The sequence below is a fragment of the Nilaparvata lugens genome, chromosome 7, assembly GCF_014356525.2.
Source record: "Nilaparvata lugens isolate BPH chromosome 7, ASM1435652v1, whole genome shotgun sequence".
Lineage (NCBI taxonomy): Eukaryota > Metazoa > Arthropoda > Insecta > Hemiptera > Delphacidae > Nilaparvata > Nilaparvata lugens.
Genome location: NC_052510.1, coordinates 64294486 through 64314108, shown reverse-complemented (window position 1 = coordinate 64314108; position 19623 = coordinate 64294486). Strand labels below are relative to the sequence as shown.

General features: G+C 36.6%; 1 protein-coding gene across 1 annotated transcript; it reads left to right on the top strand.

Annotated features, from left to right (window-relative positions):
• The first annotated feature begins 4187 nt into the window (after window positions 1-4187).
• On the top strand, window positions 4188-18642 carry LOC120352256 (DNA replication licensing factor MCM2-like). Its single transcript, XM_039432027.1, has 6 exons — window positions 4188-4295; window positions 4426-4590; window positions 7100-7432; window positions 11209-11330; window positions 13733-13945; window positions 17895-18642. The coding sequence occupies exons 1-6, from the start codon at window positions 4188-4190 to the stop codon at window positions 17920-17922; spliced, it is 969 nt and encodes a 322-aa protein (XP_039287961.1). The 3' UTR covers window positions 17923-18642.
• The last annotated feature ends 981 nt before the right edge of the window (window positions 18643-19623 follow it).

Below are 19623 nucleotides of genomic sequence, written 5' to 3'. Positions count from 1 at the left end.
GAGTTTTCAGGCTGCAGAAAAAAGCTATACGGTCAATAAAAGGAATTATGCCTCTCGAATCTTGCAGGAATCATTTCAAGGAGCTAGGCATTATCACCGTTCCCTCTCTTTACATTTATGAGGTGATTATGTACTTCAGGAGAAATAAGGCTTCGGCTAGAAATAGTGATTCCCACAGGTATCAAACCAGAAATAGAGGAGACTTTGCTTCCATGTACCATAGGACAGCCCTTTTTAAAAGAAGCCAACATAAATGGGTCTTATTTTTTTTAGAAAGCTTCATGATGATATGAAAAACGTTGAAGATCTCAATTTATTTGGAAGGAAGTTAAAAGAGTTATTGATGGAAGGTGTATTTTATACCACACAGGAATATATGTGTAGGGAGGGGCCCTTTGTGTGTTGATATGTTTTTATGTATGTGTATGTATGTATATGAGTATGTGTCATGTGTATTTTTTCTTATTGAAAGTAATGTTTTCAAGCATTTCTTTTTGACAATTCTCATACTCTGTTAAGAGTCTCTGGGAAGATATTAAAAACAAACAAACAAACCATCAACAAATTAATATCTTTTCTGGCTCAAAATTTTGTAAAATTACTCAAAAATTTCCAATTTGTAGAGATTTGAGTAAAATATTTTTGTTTTTAAAAATCAGAATTAAAAATTTTCAGTTTAGTCATTAGTTTTGAAGTGGAAATTAGACTTTTTGAAGTGAAAGTGAAATCTTAACCTTATTCTCTTTTGAAACTTTTATTTGTAAAAATTTGGGAGAAAACAGTTTTGGCCTATGCCTGTTGTCTTCTCCCATTTATATTATATTTATTATAATTATGATTTGTAATTGTCAATGAAATGAATAAATAAATATCCACTAAATTAGTTATTCATTATCAAGCAAACTTTGTTCACAGATTCCTTTGAACATCACTACGATGATATCTTTTGTCTCACATATCCCACAATGGAACATGCTCTTGAACCAAACTTATCAACTTTTCATTGTCCATAGTTACAACTTTATAAAACAGTAAAACTTCAAAAAACAAAAAAGACTGAAACAATTTTAGGTTAGGAGCACTTTGTTGTCTCAGCTTGACTAGTTAGTTCGGCCGGATAGAGCCGGAAAATCTCATGCAATTCGGATCGAAAAATTGATCGGCCAGAGACGGCCGTGCACGGTCCCTGGAACCTGTTGCAATGGACGAGCTTCTCAAATTCAAATTAATTTATTTGCCATAAAATAATACAGATTGATAAAATAAATATTCTAACTTACAAAATGGCACTACCGGCAAAGAAAACTTGTGCGCCGGCAGTGAGTTCGAACAACTAGGTACAGCAAATATCAGGTGCATCTATTCCTTTCTTTGTTGGGGGATCGTTCGGTCGCGTTCGGTAGTTTTCGGCCGATGCTAGTTTGGACGAAAACGGTTCTAGTGGACGGCCCACCTCAAGGTGCATTTCCTTAGAGGCTTTTCGTGACACGCAGTTATAGGCGGGCATGTCAAGACGCGTGCGGCTATAAGCAGGCAGCTCGAGACGCGTCGTTACAGCCGTCACGGCTAGAGCACATAACCTTTAAACTCATTACATTCGATGACTCGGATTTTGTATGAACGCTGTGGCGTTAGATGAATTAGAAGTGTTGGCTACTATATTGCTTTTACGATTCATAAATCTACTTAATTTATAGGTTATGTGCTCTAGCCGTGACGGCTCTAATCACGCGTCTTGAGACGGCTGCTTATAGCCGCGTGTCTCGTGATGCCTCTAAGGGTACAACCACACTGAAAGCGGAACGTGGCGTGGCGTTCTAGAGCGTCGTGAACAATATCATGTTAAGTAATAAGCTAAAACACACTGGAAGCATCTACTCGCAGAGCGGAGCGTGGCGTCAAACTTTGGAACAAGCTGGTTTGTTTTTTGGAGCGTCTAAAAGCGTCAAGGTGCAAGTGCCCTACTAATGTATATAATAATGCACTTGTTCTACTAAATTTATCTACCATCTAGTAATAATAATAATATTTTCTTGTCAGTAGGCCACGAAGGCAAGAGACAACGTCAACGAATGTGAATAAATAATAAATAAATAAATGCTTTATTCAACCAATAAAAATTAATAAATTACATTACAATCACATTCAAGAACACAAACACATTTCACAATCATTAAACATTCAATAATGAAATAATAAATAAACAGAACCCTATGTGTAGATAAAATAATACAATATTTAAATAATAAAATAAAATAGGATATTATAATGAATGATAATAACAATGAAAGGTAAGTGCCCTTGAAGAAATATTAATGGTTCATCCCTCTTTAAGCATAATGCTTGTGCTGAGGGATGAGTCGCTTAACATAATAATTTTATCTTGGACTACAGTACAATAAACCAGAACACATTCAAACAAACCGGAATATCATTCAACTAAACAAAAAACTAACTACAACAAAATAAACTAAAAAATCCTCCAACAAAACTAAAATAAACTGAATCAATTGTGTTATACATTTACACTATTTGTTATGGATATTTTAAACATTTGTACCAATATTTAAAAAAAACGAAACAAGAAAGATAATTTTTTAATCAACAAAGAACTCTTTTACAAATAAACAGTACCTGACTGTTACGTAATACTATAATATTCATAACACTCTAATCTCCGACAAAAAGAATTCATTAGTACGCTAGTATATTTAATGTTTGCCCAAGTTCCCCTGTAATGTGTATTATTTGATTATTCAAAAGAGAAAACTCATCTATTGCACTTTGAAATCAAAAGTAATGTTATTCTAATCCATTTCATTCATATTTCTATTAAAATTTGAAACTGTATTAATTCTCTCACCATCTAGTAAATGTTGTGGGGGAAATTTGGTTCATATTTTTTCCCCGTGCTGAACACAACTGAGTCTTAGCTAATATCCATACTTTGAGTAATTATTCTCAAAAATCTGGTGTGGTACACTCACACAACTTTCCTTGCTCATTGAACTGGGAGCCTCATTCTTAAACGACAATAATTTAGAGAACTAACATAATGCCAATTGGCGGCAACATAATTATTTGAAACTATGATCAGACTACTGTATATGTGTGTATATAATTGTTTTCAGAGAACTTTTTCCTTTGTGTAAATTGTGAAATCCGATGATTTTTTAAAAGTCGTCAAAACAGCTGTTCTACAGATGAAATATCTCCACTATGTGTTATTTTTATAGACTGCTCTACCTACCTACCTCATGCACGAGAAGGAGGTTACAAAGTCCATTTCTCAAAGATGGGGTGAACCCCCCATCAGTTTCCCAGAAAGGAGACTCATGCCAGTTGATGGAGCTGATAAATAACTATACAGAGTATGAATTTGAAATAATCAGTCGAGTACTTTTTGAGAAAATCGTGAAAAACATGGTTTTTCAGTAATTCCCGCCATTTTTCCCGAGAATATTACGCAGCTCTTGCAATTTTCCCAGAAATGAGACTCATGTCAGTTGAGGGCTTATAAATAGCTATCCATGGTATGCATTTGAAGAAAATCGTTAGAGCCGTTTTTGAGAAAACCGTGAAAAACATGGTTTTTTAGTAATTATCCGCCATTTTTCTCGAGAATATTACGCAGCTCCTGCAATTTTCCCAGAAATGAGACTCATGTCAGTTGATAGGGCTTATAAATAGCTATCCATGGTATAAATTTAAAGAAAATCGTTAGAGCATTTTTGAGAAAATCGTGAAAAACATGGTTTTTTAGTAATTATCCGCCATTTTTTCCGCCATCTTGGATTGAATTTTATTGAATTTCTTATTGTCGGGTCCTCATGGTATAAGGACCTTAAGTTTAAAATTTCAAGTCAATCGGTTAATTAGGAATGGAGTTATCGTGTTCACAGACATACACACATACACACACACACACACACACACACACACACACACACACACACACACACACACACACACACACAGACCAACACCCAAAAATCATGTTTTTGGACTCAGTGGACCTTGAAACGTATAGAAAACTTGAAATTGGGGTACCTTAATCTTTTTTGGAAAGCAATACTTTCCTTACCTATGGTAATAGGGCAAGGAAAGTAAAAAGTAATGTCCGTGCAAACTAGACAACGCTTTCTAGGCCCTTGACGCTTGACGCTCAGACGCTTCCTCTGTGTATCATGAACGCTCTGACCACGCCACGCCACGCTTCGCTTTCAGTGTGTTTGTACCCTAAGAAATTGCACCTCAACATAATGCCTCGACGCTCGAAAAAAATCGGAGTGAAGGCGAGTGCTGGCCATCATCCGGCTCATTACCCACGCACAAGCCTAGAGCACATGTGGGCATCATCCTCAGCGAAATAAAAAACAGATTTTGTTCTACAGAATTTTAAAAAATTGTTGTTTGGTTTTGTAGATGAACGACCAAGACCGCACCAGTATCCATGAGGCAATGGAGCAGCAGAGCATTTCGATATCGAAGGCCGGTCTGGTGACGTCACTGCAGGCGCGCTGCTCCGTCATTGCGGCCGCCAATCCAATCGGGGGACGCTACGATCCCGGAATGACCTTCTCTGAAAACGTGAGTTCTACTACAATTAGCCCCGGTTGAACAAAAGCCTGTTGAATTTTAACCGCGATTAATTGCCACGAGAACCAATCAGAGAAGCCTTTTTCGAAAAAGACTTCTCTGGTCTCGTGGCATTTGATCATGATAAACATCTTGGCTTGAAATTCTTCAAGAAAGTTGCCTTTGTAAATAAATAAATAAAATATTAGATAAATAAGTTTATTTAGATTAAATAAAATAAATAAGAGGTGCAACCGGGCCTGAGTGTTATAATTCTATTCGGTATTCGAATGTATGAGTTACTATAGTAATATTAGGACTTAAAAGTCCTAACTCCGCCTGATAAAGAATTTTTTCATTTCATTTCATATTTACATTATGTGATGTTTGTTGCCCGTCAAAATGCATGTGATATGCTGATTGACAACCTGCCTGAAGACGCGGTCACTTTTTTTTGATGACAAGGCTCATTTCCACATGCGATATTTTTATTGGGTTATTTGAAATCTCTGGTTTATGTCGATCGACCACGGACCATAGCACACCTCAAGAATAACATTCGCGACACCATTGCCAACATACCGATTGATATACTGCAACGAAATTTCAAAAATCGACTTCATCAGTGTATTGGAGGTCGATTTCGATTTGAGATGGTGGATCGACCACCATTAATGGAGGTCGCCATTGGTCTATCTCATTTTCAAGACTTCATGGAAAAAAATCGAGATTGTATTCTCATACTGGCTTACCCGGCGAACTTCGTACCGCCAAAAAGTCAATGTATCTCATGACACACTTGACTTTATTTGGTGAATCATGAAATTTATTTATTTACAATCAATATTTTCATTTACATCTCAATACGGACTTCCTATGTGCTTGAAACTACTAGTGGTGTTTATTACAGCTGGTAAGTTTAGATGCTAAATCATTTATCACAACATGATCTTGATCTTGAATCATGATGATCTTCCCGTTCTACGTAGAAGAACAAGCTCTAAACCTAGCGCCGCAGTGCAGGATGGTTTCTCACAGCTTGGCGTTGTTGTCATTTGAGATGGGTGTCTGGCTTGGAAGTGTTTCGGCCGCATTGCAGGATGACTGTTAACAGTTGCCGGAAGATCAACAGCTGGGTTTTTTCGTTATTTTTCGTGATAGAGAAATTCTGATTGCAGATTCGTTCTCAGCGACCCCAAGTTTAGCCTGAAGGCTCAGAATGTCAACAATATTTTTAAATAATTAAAAATTATCATGAAAAGTCATTAATATGGTAGTACACTACATTTCTGGAAACTTTTTACTGGTGACTGGAGTTATTATTGACACACAAAAATCAAAATAATCGTGAGAAAGAAAACTGCTGATGAACGCGAATAAGACCGCCACTCCATTGTTCTATTGTCTCGGCTGCTTGGCTGAGCCTGGCTGGAGGGATCAAATAACCGACTGGATTGATCTTTCGTCTGTCCGCTAGGCGGAACTACGCCAACCATTGCTGGGTGGAAGATGTTACTGCGGCCGCTCGCATTCCCACCAATGCTGCTATTATTTGCTGTCTCAGCGCCTAGTCCGAGTCAGACAAGCATCCAGCCTGCACTGCGGAGCTAGGTTAAGAGCTTGTTCACATGACAGCGATTTACGCTCGGTTGTCGCTCGATTTGCAAATCGCTCGGTTTGCCAGCCTCGTACACATGACAGCGATTCATGAGCGGTTTGCGCTCGGTTATGATAAATAATTACTAGGTACAACATCTATGTACTCAATCTTTATCACTATATCACTCTTTAACATATATTACTGCTCTGATCGAAACCGCTCGGTTGACTGAAGATATGTGTACGCTCTCATGCCTGCTCTAGTATATCGAGCCGCCCGGCAACCGAGCGACAACCGAGCGGTTGGACTGGAAACTACAACCGCCGCGATTCGCCGGCGACTATTAAAACCGAGCAATGCATGTGTACGGCACCATGTGTTTCCCTATACCTGGCAACCGCTCGGTTGGTCAACCGCGCGACAACCGAGCGTAAATCGCTGTCGTGAACAGGCTCTTAGCCTTTCTTGCGGCAATTTCGAAAACATAGGTCTGTAAAATGGATTAATAAACATTTATTATTATCCCACCTATTGAAATTTCTGGTAAGAAACCATCCCCAATATTCACACAACATATTCTCAAACTTTCATGCCGTTCTGTCAAGTAGTTTTCGAGTTTATAGGGAAACAACAAACTAGCACAAACAGACATTCATTTTTATATATAGAAATAAAAAAATATTTAATCATTATCTTGAGTACTTTTGTTCTTATTGACCTTAGAAATAGATAAGTTTCTCTGGCTCACCTTGTAATATTGCTTCGTTATTTTTCTTGTTTTTCGGCAGTAAATAATTTATTCTATTCTATTTATTATTTTTATTTTATATTGTTTATTACTATTTTTCTATCATAGCCATTGTCAATGTAATAATCTTTTTTGGACGATTAAAGATCTGATTTTATTGGCTTGACTTTCAGGTGAACCTATCCGAGCCAATCATGTCGCGTTTCGACATTCTGTGCGTGGTTCGCGACGAGGTGGACCCCGTGCGCGACGAACAGCTGGCGCGCTTCGTGGTGAACTCTCACATCCGACACCACCCCAAGCCACCGGCCGACAGTGGTGTCCCCGGACACCAGCTGCTGCCGGCCACGCCCCTCGACGACGAGGATGCCAAAGCCGATCTGATACCGCAGGACGTCCTCAAGAAGTACATCGTCTACTCCAAGCAGAACATTCGGCCCAAACTGCACAACATGGACCAGGACAAGGTCGCCAAAATGTACAGCCAGCTCCGGCAGGAATCTCTGGTCAGTTGTATTTTCAAACTTGCGAAATTTGTGAAATATTTCTCAACTAAGAGCCGGTGTCCGAGCTCGGGATCTAGGCTGGGCGTACACCGGTTAGTCAAGACAAGACTAGTCACGTTTAGTCACAATACTTCACATAGTTGCTTATGAAGACGTGTCTAATTGCAATGACTAATCAGTATGAGTTTCCAATTTCCTTGAGATGTTGTGTAGTATTTGGTCGTCAGGAGAACATAAGTTTGTCTGACCCCATTATTTGCTGGTTTGTTTGTTTTTAAAGCTGCCCAGAGACTCTAATCAGAGTATAGGAATTGTCAAAAATGTATAATACATACAGTATTACAAAAAAAGAAGAAAAAAATTACACAAAGGAACCCTCTCTACGCACAAACTCTTCTGTGGTATAGAAAACTCCAAGCATCAAAAAACTTTTTAATTTCTTCTCAAAAACATCGACATCTTCACAATTTTTTAAGTGAGTAGGAAGCTTTCTAATAAATTTAAGGCCCATATATGTAGGTTTCTTCTCAAAAAGAGCTATTCTGTGATACAGTGAAACATAGTCTCCTCTATTTCTAGTATTGTATCCATGCGAATCAGCATTTCTAGTCATTGTCTTTCTTCTAACATGCATAATCACCTCATAGATATAAATAGATGGTCCATTCAGGCTAGGCGCACACCAGTTAGTCAAGACAAGACATGATCAGACACGTTTAGTTACAATACTTCACATTGATTTTATTTTAAATCTGACATTTTGCGACTCCCACCAGCGGTCAAAGACGTTTCTTTTTGCTGGTGGTGCCCGAAAAATTTTCTAGTTTCTAGTTCTCGGTAGTTAATTTCATTTTATTTTCTTGTAATAAGTGTTGATTTATTAACCTTGATTTGTTGCATTGTTAAATTCTGGCAATAAAGAATTGAATTGAATTGAGTTGCTTATGACGCAACTCACACTGATTAGTCATTGCAATTAGACATGTCTTCATAAGCAACAATGTAAAGTATTGTGAAATAAATCACAATACTTTACATTGTTGCTTATGAAGACATGTCTAATTGCGATGATTAATCAGTGTGAGTTGCGTCATAAGACGTGTCTGATCACGTCTTGTCTTGCCTTGACTAACTGGTGTGTGCCTAGCCTCAGGTAAGTTCTAGATTTTGAACAGCTGGAGTTAGAAAATTGGCTTTCCAAAACTTTCGTAGTCGCAGTAAATAGTTGTTGTTGCAGCAAAATAAATCTTTATTTTTTACTTTCCTTGCCCTATTACCATAGGTAAGGAAAGTATTGCTTTCCGAAAAAAAATTAAGGTACCCCAATTTCTAAATTTCTATACGTTTCAAGGTCCCCTGAGTCCAAAAAACTTGTTTTTGGGTATTGGTCTGTATGTGTGTGTGTGTGTGTGTATGAGTGTATGTGCGTCTGTGTACACGATATCTCATCTCCCAATTGACGGAATGACGTGAAATTTGGAACTTGAGGTCCTTTCACTATAAGGATCCGACACGAACAATTTCGATCAAATGCAATTCAAGATGGCGGCTAAAATGGCGAAAATGTTGTCAAAAACAGGGTTTTTCGTGATTTTCTTGGAAACGGCTCCAACGATTTTGATCAAATTCATACCTAAAATAGTCATCGATAAGCTCTATCAACTGCCACAAGTCCCATATCTGTAAAAATTTCAGGAGCTCCGCCCCATCAATGCAGATAGATTCCCAATTATCAGGCTTCAGATACAATTGAAACAAAAAAAATCAAGTGGAGTAGATTGAGCATGAAAATCTCTACAATTAATGTTCAGTAAAATTTTCACCAAAAATTGGAAATTAGCTTTAAATTCGAGAAAATGTGATTATTCAATTGCAAATTATTGTTGATTCTATTAAATCATTCACTATGAAGAGATAGCAGACCTCGTGTGTCTCCAGCGTTATTGCCCTGTCACCAGCTGGCTCAAATCTTTGAATAGTAGACTTGAGAACACTAGCGTCAGGTGATCAATTTTCATAACGGCAAGGAAAGTTGTGTGAGTGCGCCACACCAGATTTTTTCATTTCTATAATAGAAAAAGTTTTTCCTAAATAATTCAAAATGGCTGAAACCTTACACTATTTTCACTTTATTTAATTTGTATTAAATTTACTAGTTTTTCGAAATTCAATTTAAACGTTACTTTGACTAGGACTACGACTACGCCCCGTTTCGGAAAGCCAATTTTCTGACTCCAGCTTTTTAAAGACTAGAACTGACCTAAATCCCGAGCTCAGAAACCGGGCCTCAAGCTCTGAAATGAATTCGATGTGATGGACGCAAGACAGCTCTACTCCCTGGAAATCATTTGTAAACCACACAAAAACCCAGGAAGCTTTCAAAATAGAAACCACTGACATAACACAAGAAATGAAAATCTTTCTTTAATGAACGTAACTTGGAAGGCAACATACCAACGACACTTCAACCACCTATTACGAAAACTAAAATAAATATAATTTACTCCCTTCCTAATTTGTTTTGAATATATTAACTTGAAGAGGTGAAAAATCTTGAAATAGTATTCTTAGTTGAGGCAGGAGTCGTTGGTCATTCTTTCAACGTGGCCTAACCAGCTCATTCTTCTGAATTTAATTTCATCTACAATTCCTGGTTGCCTGTAGAGGTCATGTAACTCATGGTTGGTCCTTATTTGGCAGGCTCCATTGATGAAGACGGGTCCATAAATCTTATCACGCCCAGATACTCAGGAGATCTTCATCTTTCTTTGTAAGAAGCCAGGCTTCTGCCCCATACAACACTACTGGCTTAATTGTTGTCTCGGATGTTTAACTATAGTGAGGCCCACGTTATAATGGCATTGGAGAAATATAGTGATGAAACGTTGCCGATCAATGTCTTGTCAATGCCTCCTGTAGACGGTAGCTGATACAGGTTTATTGATGTAATATTAACTGTTCATTCTCGTTTAAAGTTGTCAATTATATTTTATGAGGCAAAAAATTATATTTTTCAATGATTGCATAATGAATTTTCATGATTAAGATGAAATATTTTGTTAATTATTAATTCCACATTGTTAAAAGACGATCTGGCAACAGAACAAAGCGAGAAGGAAATAGCGCTATCCGCTTTGTTGAATGATAGACCAGGATAGCAATACCATTGCTAATCTAACACTGCCATTATAACGTGGACCTCACTATAGTAATTCTATTTTACTTATCAATCGCATGAGTCTATTTCCTGGAAAACTAATGGGGTCCACCCCATCCTTGAGAAATGGACTTTCTAAACTGACATGAGTCTTTTGTCCTTCTCGTGCATGAGGTAGGTAGGTAGAGCAGTTTATAAGAAGAACACATAGTCGAGATTATTTCATCTGTAGAACAGCTGTTTTGACGACTTTAAAAAAATCATCGAATTTCACAATTTACCCAAAGGAAAAGTACTCTGAAAACAATTATATATACATTATATACAGTAGTCTTATCGTAGTTTCAAATATGTTGCCGCCAATCGTCATTATGTTATTCCTCTAAATCATTCTCGTTTAAGAATGAGGCTTATAGATCAATGAGCAAGGAAAGTTGTGTGAGTGTACCACACCAGATTTTATTATGTTATGATGTACCCCCTTGCTCTCTTGATAGAGTTGTGATTATTGGTCATTGTTGATAATTCTATGTTTCCAATTATATTTGATTAATTTCTTTTTTTATTTATAAAATAGATTGATTATTTTATAAATAATTGATTAATTTCATTTTCGCAGGCCACAGGCAGTCTGCCAATCACAGTGCGTCATATCGAGAGCATAATCAGAATGGCTGAGGCGCATGCGCGTATGCATCTACGCGCTTATGTGCAAGATGTCGATGTAAACATGGCTATCAGGTAAACTATTGAACAATTCCTTGATTTAAATTCATTTTATATTTATTTTATTTATCAGTAGACAATAGATAATATGCAGGTAAAAACCACAGGCATTCGCTTTAAACCTTAATTTGGAATACACAGTCTAGAGGTTATGTAAATGATAACTTAATTCACACACTATTTTGAGTCCAAAAAATGTATGTACTACAATAATTTTGAATTTATCAGATTAATTAATTTTAAAATACAAATCCAAACAAAAAATCTTCCTTCACAATCACAAAAAATATTAAAAATTTCACTCAAATCCACAAATTATAGGTACTCATGTTAAAATTCTATAGTGAGGTTCACGTTATAATGGCAGTGTTTGATTATCAATTTCGGAGGTCATTAAGGTTGTCTGGTAGAGGCGGAACATAAACCTTATCCTAATGAAACCCCACAGGAAGGTATCGGTGTTTCTAGATAATTGCTTTCAACTTCGTTGGATTTTGACATTGATGGATTTCTCCCTGTGGAGTTTCATTAAGGATAAGGTTTATGTCCCGCCTCTACCAGACAATCTCAATGACCTCCGAAATCGGATCACATTCCGATCGCTGCGGTTGCACAAGTTATGCCTGATATGCTGGTACGAGTGTGGCAAGAAATCGATTATTGGTGGGATGTATGTCGCATTACCAACGGCTGTCATATGGAACTAAAAAAAAATCTGTTGTGACGCATTCACACAACTTTCCTTGCCGTATTTAAAATGTGTGAAAAATTAGTGACTTGTTTTTCCAAATCAGGCTTCACTCTCGTCAAAATATAATCAAAGGTTGAAGTTTACATTCGCATGTACTAAAAAATCTGGTGTGGCGCACTCACACAACTTTCCTTGCCGTTATGAAAATTGATCACCTGACGCTAGTGTTCACGCGCATCTCAAGTCTACTATATTCAAAGATCCAAGCCAGCTGGTGGCAGGACAATAACGCTGGAGACACACGAAGTCTGCTATCTCTTCATAGTGAATGATTTAATAGAATCAACAGTTGCCAACAGTTAGCAATTGAAATAATAACATTTTCTCGAATTTCGAGCTTATTTTTAATTTTAGGTGAAAATGTTACTGAACATTAACTGTAGAGATTTTCATGCTCAATCTTTTCCACTTGGAATTTCTTGTTTAAATTGTATCTGAAGCCTGATAATTGGGAATCTAAAATCAAACTTTGCATAGATGAGGCGGAGCTCCTGGAATTTTTACAGATATGAGACTTGTGGCAGTTGATAGAGCTTATCAATGACTATTCTAGGTATAAATTTGATCAGAATCGTTAGAGCGGTTTTCGAGAAAATCGCGTAAAACCCTGTTTTTGACAACATTTTCGCCATTTTAGCCGCCATCTTGAATTGCATTTGATTGAAATTGTTCGTGTCGGATCCTTCTACTGTAAGGACCTTAAGTTCCAAATTTCAAGTCATTCCGTTAATTGGGAGATGAGATATCGTGTACACAGACGCACATACTCTCATACATACACATACACACACACATACAGACCAATACCCAAAAACCACTTTTTTGAACTCAGGGGACCTTGAAACGTATATGAATTTAGAAATTGGGGTACCTTAATTTTTTTCGGAAAGCAATACTTTCCTTACCTATGGTAATAGGGCAAGGAAAGTAAAAAAGAATAGGCCTACTACAAACTTCCAAGTCAATAGTATAATATGAGAATTTCTAAATAATATGGAAATGTTTGTTACCTTGACCCTCCACGAGCGGTGCAGCTGGTCATAGACGCCAACAGTCCCATTGGCCAGCGCGTAGGCGAATCGATTGTTGCGGAAGGCAGCCAACGCTGTGATCGCCTCTGTTTCAGTCAACTCAGCCATTATCGCATCCTCCTTGAAGATCCTCAGCTCAAAGTCGTCTGAACCAACCACTAGCTACAACGCAAACGATCATAATATGATATTTCAAAATCATGAATTAATACGAATAGAATAAGGGCCAACCCACACGAAGCGTTTTATGGCAGGGCAGGAAGCTCTCCGATTGGCTGATTGTGTTGGCGTTCGAGGATCAGCTGATTATCACCCAATCGGAGACCTTCATGCCTTGCCGACTCGTCTGAAAAACGCTTCGTGTGACTTGGCCTTTGATGAGGGAAGAAGGTGTTGATGAGAGCACTCTAGTGTGCTACTATGTCGTTGTTTGATAACCTCTATGCTTGCTTAGAGGAAAGTAATAACACCCACACCTCAAACTTGAAATGTTTTATAACAAAATGAAACCTTTCTCAATTCTGTAGTTAATTTCAATAAATATCTATGTGCTTTCAAAGTTGTAAAGTCCTTTTATAATCACTCTGTATTGCTGCTGAACAATGTTCAATAAATCTTATATTTTTTGATTTTAGGATGATGTTAGAAAGCTTCGTGGACACGCAGAAGTACAGCGTGATGAAGTCGATGCGTGACACGTTCAGGAAGTACTTGACCTTCAAGAAGGACAGCACGGAGCTGCTCTACTACATCCTGCGGCAGATCACCAATGAGCACGTTGCTTTCAACCGGGAAAGGGAGTGCGTGACGCAATGGTCGAGATACATGAGAGTGATTTCCTCGAGAGGGTTAGTTTCAGTTCATTCTCTTTTATTCACATATTAATAATTCAAACAATAGTTATTATTAACATCTTATTAATTCATTAAATAAATAAACTATTTTTTACGGTTGCAGAAGAAACCATCGATTAATTTTTTGCTCACATATTGAATTATTGCTTGATTTATTCTCAAGTACATTTATTCTCAAGTATCCGTACACCGACATAATATTAGCCTACTATAGTAATATTATCAACTAGCTGTCAGGCTCGCTACGCTCGCCATATCCGTCTAGCCAGGGGGCTCCGCCCCCTGGACCCCCGCCCCCTGGACCCCCGACTGGATCGTCCAAGAATGAGATCAGCAGGCTCGCTTCGTCGCCTGCATTTTTATCATATGTTAGGACGATCCAGTCGGGGGGACAGACTAAACATCTGGCTAAACGGATATGGCGAGCGAAGCGAGCCTGACGGCTAGTAATATAATAGCTCTGATTGAAGTAGCAGTGTCCAATCAATTTTCCGCGATAAATGCATTTCAATCTTCAACTTGGTGCCAACCTAACAAAGTCAACTCAACTTAATGCCAACCTGACAAAATTATTAATTTAGTTACCAGTTAACAACTGATTCGAAGAGTTACTCTCTCTAGATTATAGTTCTACATTAACAAATGGTATGGCCTTTTTTCAATTATAATTAAGAGAATAAGAAGAATATACATGCTAAAAGACGAACTTTAAACCCTTATAGTAAAACATTGCCAAAAGATTTCTTAGTGCGCCTCTAAAGGGCCAACTGAACATACGTTTTGAGCCGTCAATGGGCCTTACGACTGTCATACTTCAGCCGGGACCGACAGTTTAACGTGTCCATCCGATAACACGGGAGTGACCTGTTTAAAAACTTTGGGTACTGAGTGGGGTTTGAACCCGGGATCTCTAGGTTGCTACGCAAGCACTCTATCTACTAGACCACGGATCACTTCTCTCCCTATCATTTTGATGACGTACTTATTGTATGAGTCAATAAAGAATGAAGAGAGTACACCCCGTTTTAGTATATTCCCCGTTATAGTAATTTCTCTGCAGTCCTTTCAAACGTCCATACGTACTACACACACACACACACACACACACACACCACACACACACACACACACACACCACACACACCACACACACACACACACACACACACACACACATATATATATATATATATATATATATATTATATATATATATATATATATATATATATATAGGGTCATTCAAATAGAGCGCCGGTTTTTAAACGGCTGGTAAATTTTCGTTTATCGGTTGGCAACAATGCGTGACCTCGATTCTATTTCTGGTAACATTCCGATTGTCAATTCTGATCGTATTTCTTTAGATCTTGCAGTCTGTGTCTAACCATGGAGAAGTTTACTTGTGCGCAACGAGTGTTAATCGTCAAAACGTTCTATCAGAATGGAGAGAGTTATGCGGCTACTGTCAGGCTACTTCGCGGTACTCTAGGACGAAATGAAGCACCGAATGAATCAACAGTTCGCAGACTCATGAAAAAGTTCTTTGAGACGGGCTCAACAGTCGACCTTAAAAGTCCTGGACGTCGTCGTTCTGTCCGAACTGAGCAGAACATTGCGTTAGTTCGTGACAGTGTTGCTGTTAGCCCAGCGAAATCAATTCGTCGCCGTGCTCAGCAATTGAGATTGAAATGTTCTTCTGTACGGAGAATTCTTCGGTACGATCTCCAATGTCACCCCTACAAAATACAGTTGACGCAACATTTGAAAGTGACAGATCACCAGAAAAGACGACAGTTTGTCGACTGGGTATTGGGAAAACTGCAGGAGGATGACAGCTTCGCAAACAAAATCATCTTCAGTGATAAAGCGCACTTCCACTTGAACGGTTTCATTAATAAACAGAACTGCCGTATTTGGGGTTCAGAAAACCCTCGCATCATTTCAGAAGAGAAATGCATGCACAGCGAGTGACAGTTTGGTGCGGCTTTTGGTCAGGTGGCGTCATCGGCCCTTATTTTTTCGAAGACCAGGAAGGTAAAGCAGTGACAGTGAATGGAGACCGATACCGTTCGATGATTAGGGAGTTTTTATGGCCTCATTTGGATGGAATAGACATTGACGAGTTGTGGTTTCAGCAGGATGGTGCCACATGCCACGCTGCCCGCGAAACAATTGTGTTGCTCAATGAACGGTTTCAGGATCGCGTCATTTCTCGTAATTCCGATCATCATTGGCCACCAAGGTCGTGTGACTTGACGCCTTGTGACTTTTATCTTTGGGGTCATCTGAAGTCATTGGTGTATGCTAATAAACCCCGAAACATCAATGACTTGAAGGAGGAAATTCGACGGGTTATCGGCGAAATGGAAGTGGAAACTTGTCGTGCAGTAATAGGGAATTTCATGGACAGAGTTGATGCGTGCCAGCGCAGTAGAGGAGGACACATTCATGACATAATTTTTCATACATGAAATCGGAAGGTGAGATGAACATGTTGATGTATTTATTTTCAATTTTTCGTTTAAATTAACCTCTTAATTTGATATATTAAAACCGGCGCTCTTTTAGAATCACCCTTTATATATATATATAATATATATATATATATATATATATATATATATATATATATATATATATATATTATAGCACTCCCCGATTTAGTACAGACCCCGTAATAGGTAGACTACATTCTTGAGCAGTCCCTTGATATGTAGCTTACGATATCAGGTTCCACTGTATCAAGAAAACTATAATTATACTAGTGATAATTCATTAATAGAAGTAGAAGAAATTTTGTTATCAATTCTGATCTTAATCCTTCTAAATTCAAAATTTATTTATTTATTTCACAATATCTCTTTGGAGACCCACAACTGCCTCCTTAACTCAAATCATAATAATGTCAAATTACTATAATTATAATATTATCATGAAAATTCTCATGCATAATTAATTATATAAATAAACTATAATATTAAAATAATAATAAAGTAATTAAACTAGTATACTATTGAACTAATTAAATCAAGTGATGATGCAAATTAATGATGCTGATGAGTACAAAGGTATCAAATTATATAATTAAACCATCATATAAAAGTAATAATAAAGTGATTAAACCAAAACTTACTATTAAAGAAATATGAAAAAGAAAAGCATTACTCAAAATGTATCAGTAACATACTAACAAAAACCACCACAACTGCAACAAACCCAATACTACATATAAATTCAATCACCAGACACATAACTGAAAAAAAAGTTTCAAAGTGAAAAAATAACAAATGTTCAATGATGATGAAGATGATGACTAAGACGATGAACGATGATGATTATGCCGACCCTAATAATGTGATAACTACAATGAAGATGACAATTATGATATGACAACAAAGCCCGAGTGATGATGCAAATTATTTTTTTAAATTGAGTCTGCAAACTATCATGCTGATAAGTGGATTAATATCCTCGTCCACAAGAGAGTTACATGCGCACATTATTCAGAAGGTTTTCACATTTACGTTTAAACTAGACTGTTATTTACGTTTTAAACTAATTAATTGTTTCAAGTGTTTGTGTTTTGTTTCAATGTGGAAATTAGTGAAGAGTGAAAAGTCGCACATAACCTTTATTTGGACAATTTATTTTATGAATTTGGGATGAAAAGAAGTTATGGACTGTAGTCTGTTTCTTTGTCCTTAAGTTGATTGTAAATTATGAATAAATAAATAAATACTAGCTTGAATGTTGTAAAACTCATGATATATATTGTGTGTTTCAAATGAAAAAGACTGAGAAATTGTCTTTTGAAAAACTTCTCAGTCTTTTTCATTTAATATGAATAATTACCACAATATCAACTTCTCAACTACACAAAAAGGGAAAAATATTGTGTGTTTTATTGCCATCTTGTATTAAATATTGAATTATTTGTTTGCAGGCGAAACAAATCAACATCCGCGACGTGAAGCCATTTTACGAAAGCAAACTGTTCCAATCTCACCACTACCAATACGATTCTAACAGGCGGATGATAACACAAGTAATTATGGACTGAATCTGAAATCTCACGAAAAGGTGAATGTCCTAAAACAATTCCATATTGTCAAATATTTGTAAAATTCATTTGAAAATATTTTTGTATTACATATCTCAACAATATTGTAATGTTTCAAACCATGTTTGGAAGCTATGTGCCTTTCTAAAGCTGCCTTTACACGAAAGTTAATAACAAAATGTTGATAACTCAATTCTTATAAATTCTATTAGTTTGAACATAACTTATCAGACACATGATGAACATATGTGGTTGTCAAGTTCCATTCAAATCAAATAGAATCTATATGAATTAAGTTAATAACTTTGGTGTGAACCCAGCTTAAGTGCCTTTAATTTTAAAAGTATAAGTACAAATATAGTTGAAACTCTTTAGTTGAAAGTCATGTTGTTTTTTTTTTATTCGTATAGCTTTCAGTAATAATTAGAAGCTGCTAGATTATTATTATTATTATAATTAATTCTATATGCTAATGTTTGCTAAGTACCGTATAATGCATCATTTATTCTTTGTGTTTCAAGTGTGTAGACATTTTTTTATTTCAAAACATTTCTTAAATTTGTATTTTATATTATTAGAATTATTGCAGCAAAGTCTGCATTTATTTTCCATTTTTCGTATGTATTTTTAAGTATAATAAAATTAGTAGAATTGATGGTGATGTTGTGAAATCTCTCCATAATAAGAAAACAATGATATTGTCAAATTTCACTGAAAATTTATTAAAAACTTTAAAACAGAACCATGGTTTCACGTAGTTAACCAACGCATCATCAGCTGTACTGAGGATTGAGGATACAGAAACATTCAAAAGTTGCTAATACAGAATGTTTCTGTATCCTCATTCCTCAGTACAGCTGATGATGCGTTGGTTAACTACGTGAAACCATGGTTCTGTTTTAAAGTTTTTAATAAATTTTCAGTGAAATTTGACAATATCTTTGTTTTCTTATTATTTTTAAGTAGTATATTCGTGTAATATGATTGATGTTAGAAATTTAAACTCGTCTGTTTTAAATTAAGAGGCGGTTTCCGAGCTCGGGATTCAACTAAGCTCTAGACTTTAAACAGCTGGAGTCAGAAAATTGGTTTTCCGAAACAGGGCGTAGTCGTAGTCACGTTTAAATTAAATTTTGAAACTAGAAAATTGAACACAATATAAAATACAGATAAAATCGTGTAACGTTTCAGCTATTTTGAATGATTCAGGAATGTTTAATTTCGTCAAGGAAAATTATAGAAATGTGAAAATAAAGATTGTTATAAGAGCTACGACTACGCCCCGTTTCGGAAAGCTAATTTTCTGACTCCAGCTGTTCAAAGTCTAGAACTTAGCTAAATCCCGAACTCGGAAACCGGCCCTATGAATTTGAAACTCAGTTCTTAGATTAGATTTAAACAGAAACAATGCCTTACTAAAACTATAACAATTTATTATACTATCTATGACTGTTTATTTGATGAAACTTTTCATTGTATTATATAATTATTTTTGTAGAAGTTGCAGTAGATAATATTGTTAAGCTATCTTTCTTGTACTGTACCTTATGATAATCAGATCTTATAGATGTGATTAAGAAATTGCAATTTCTTGTTGATTTATACCTCATAT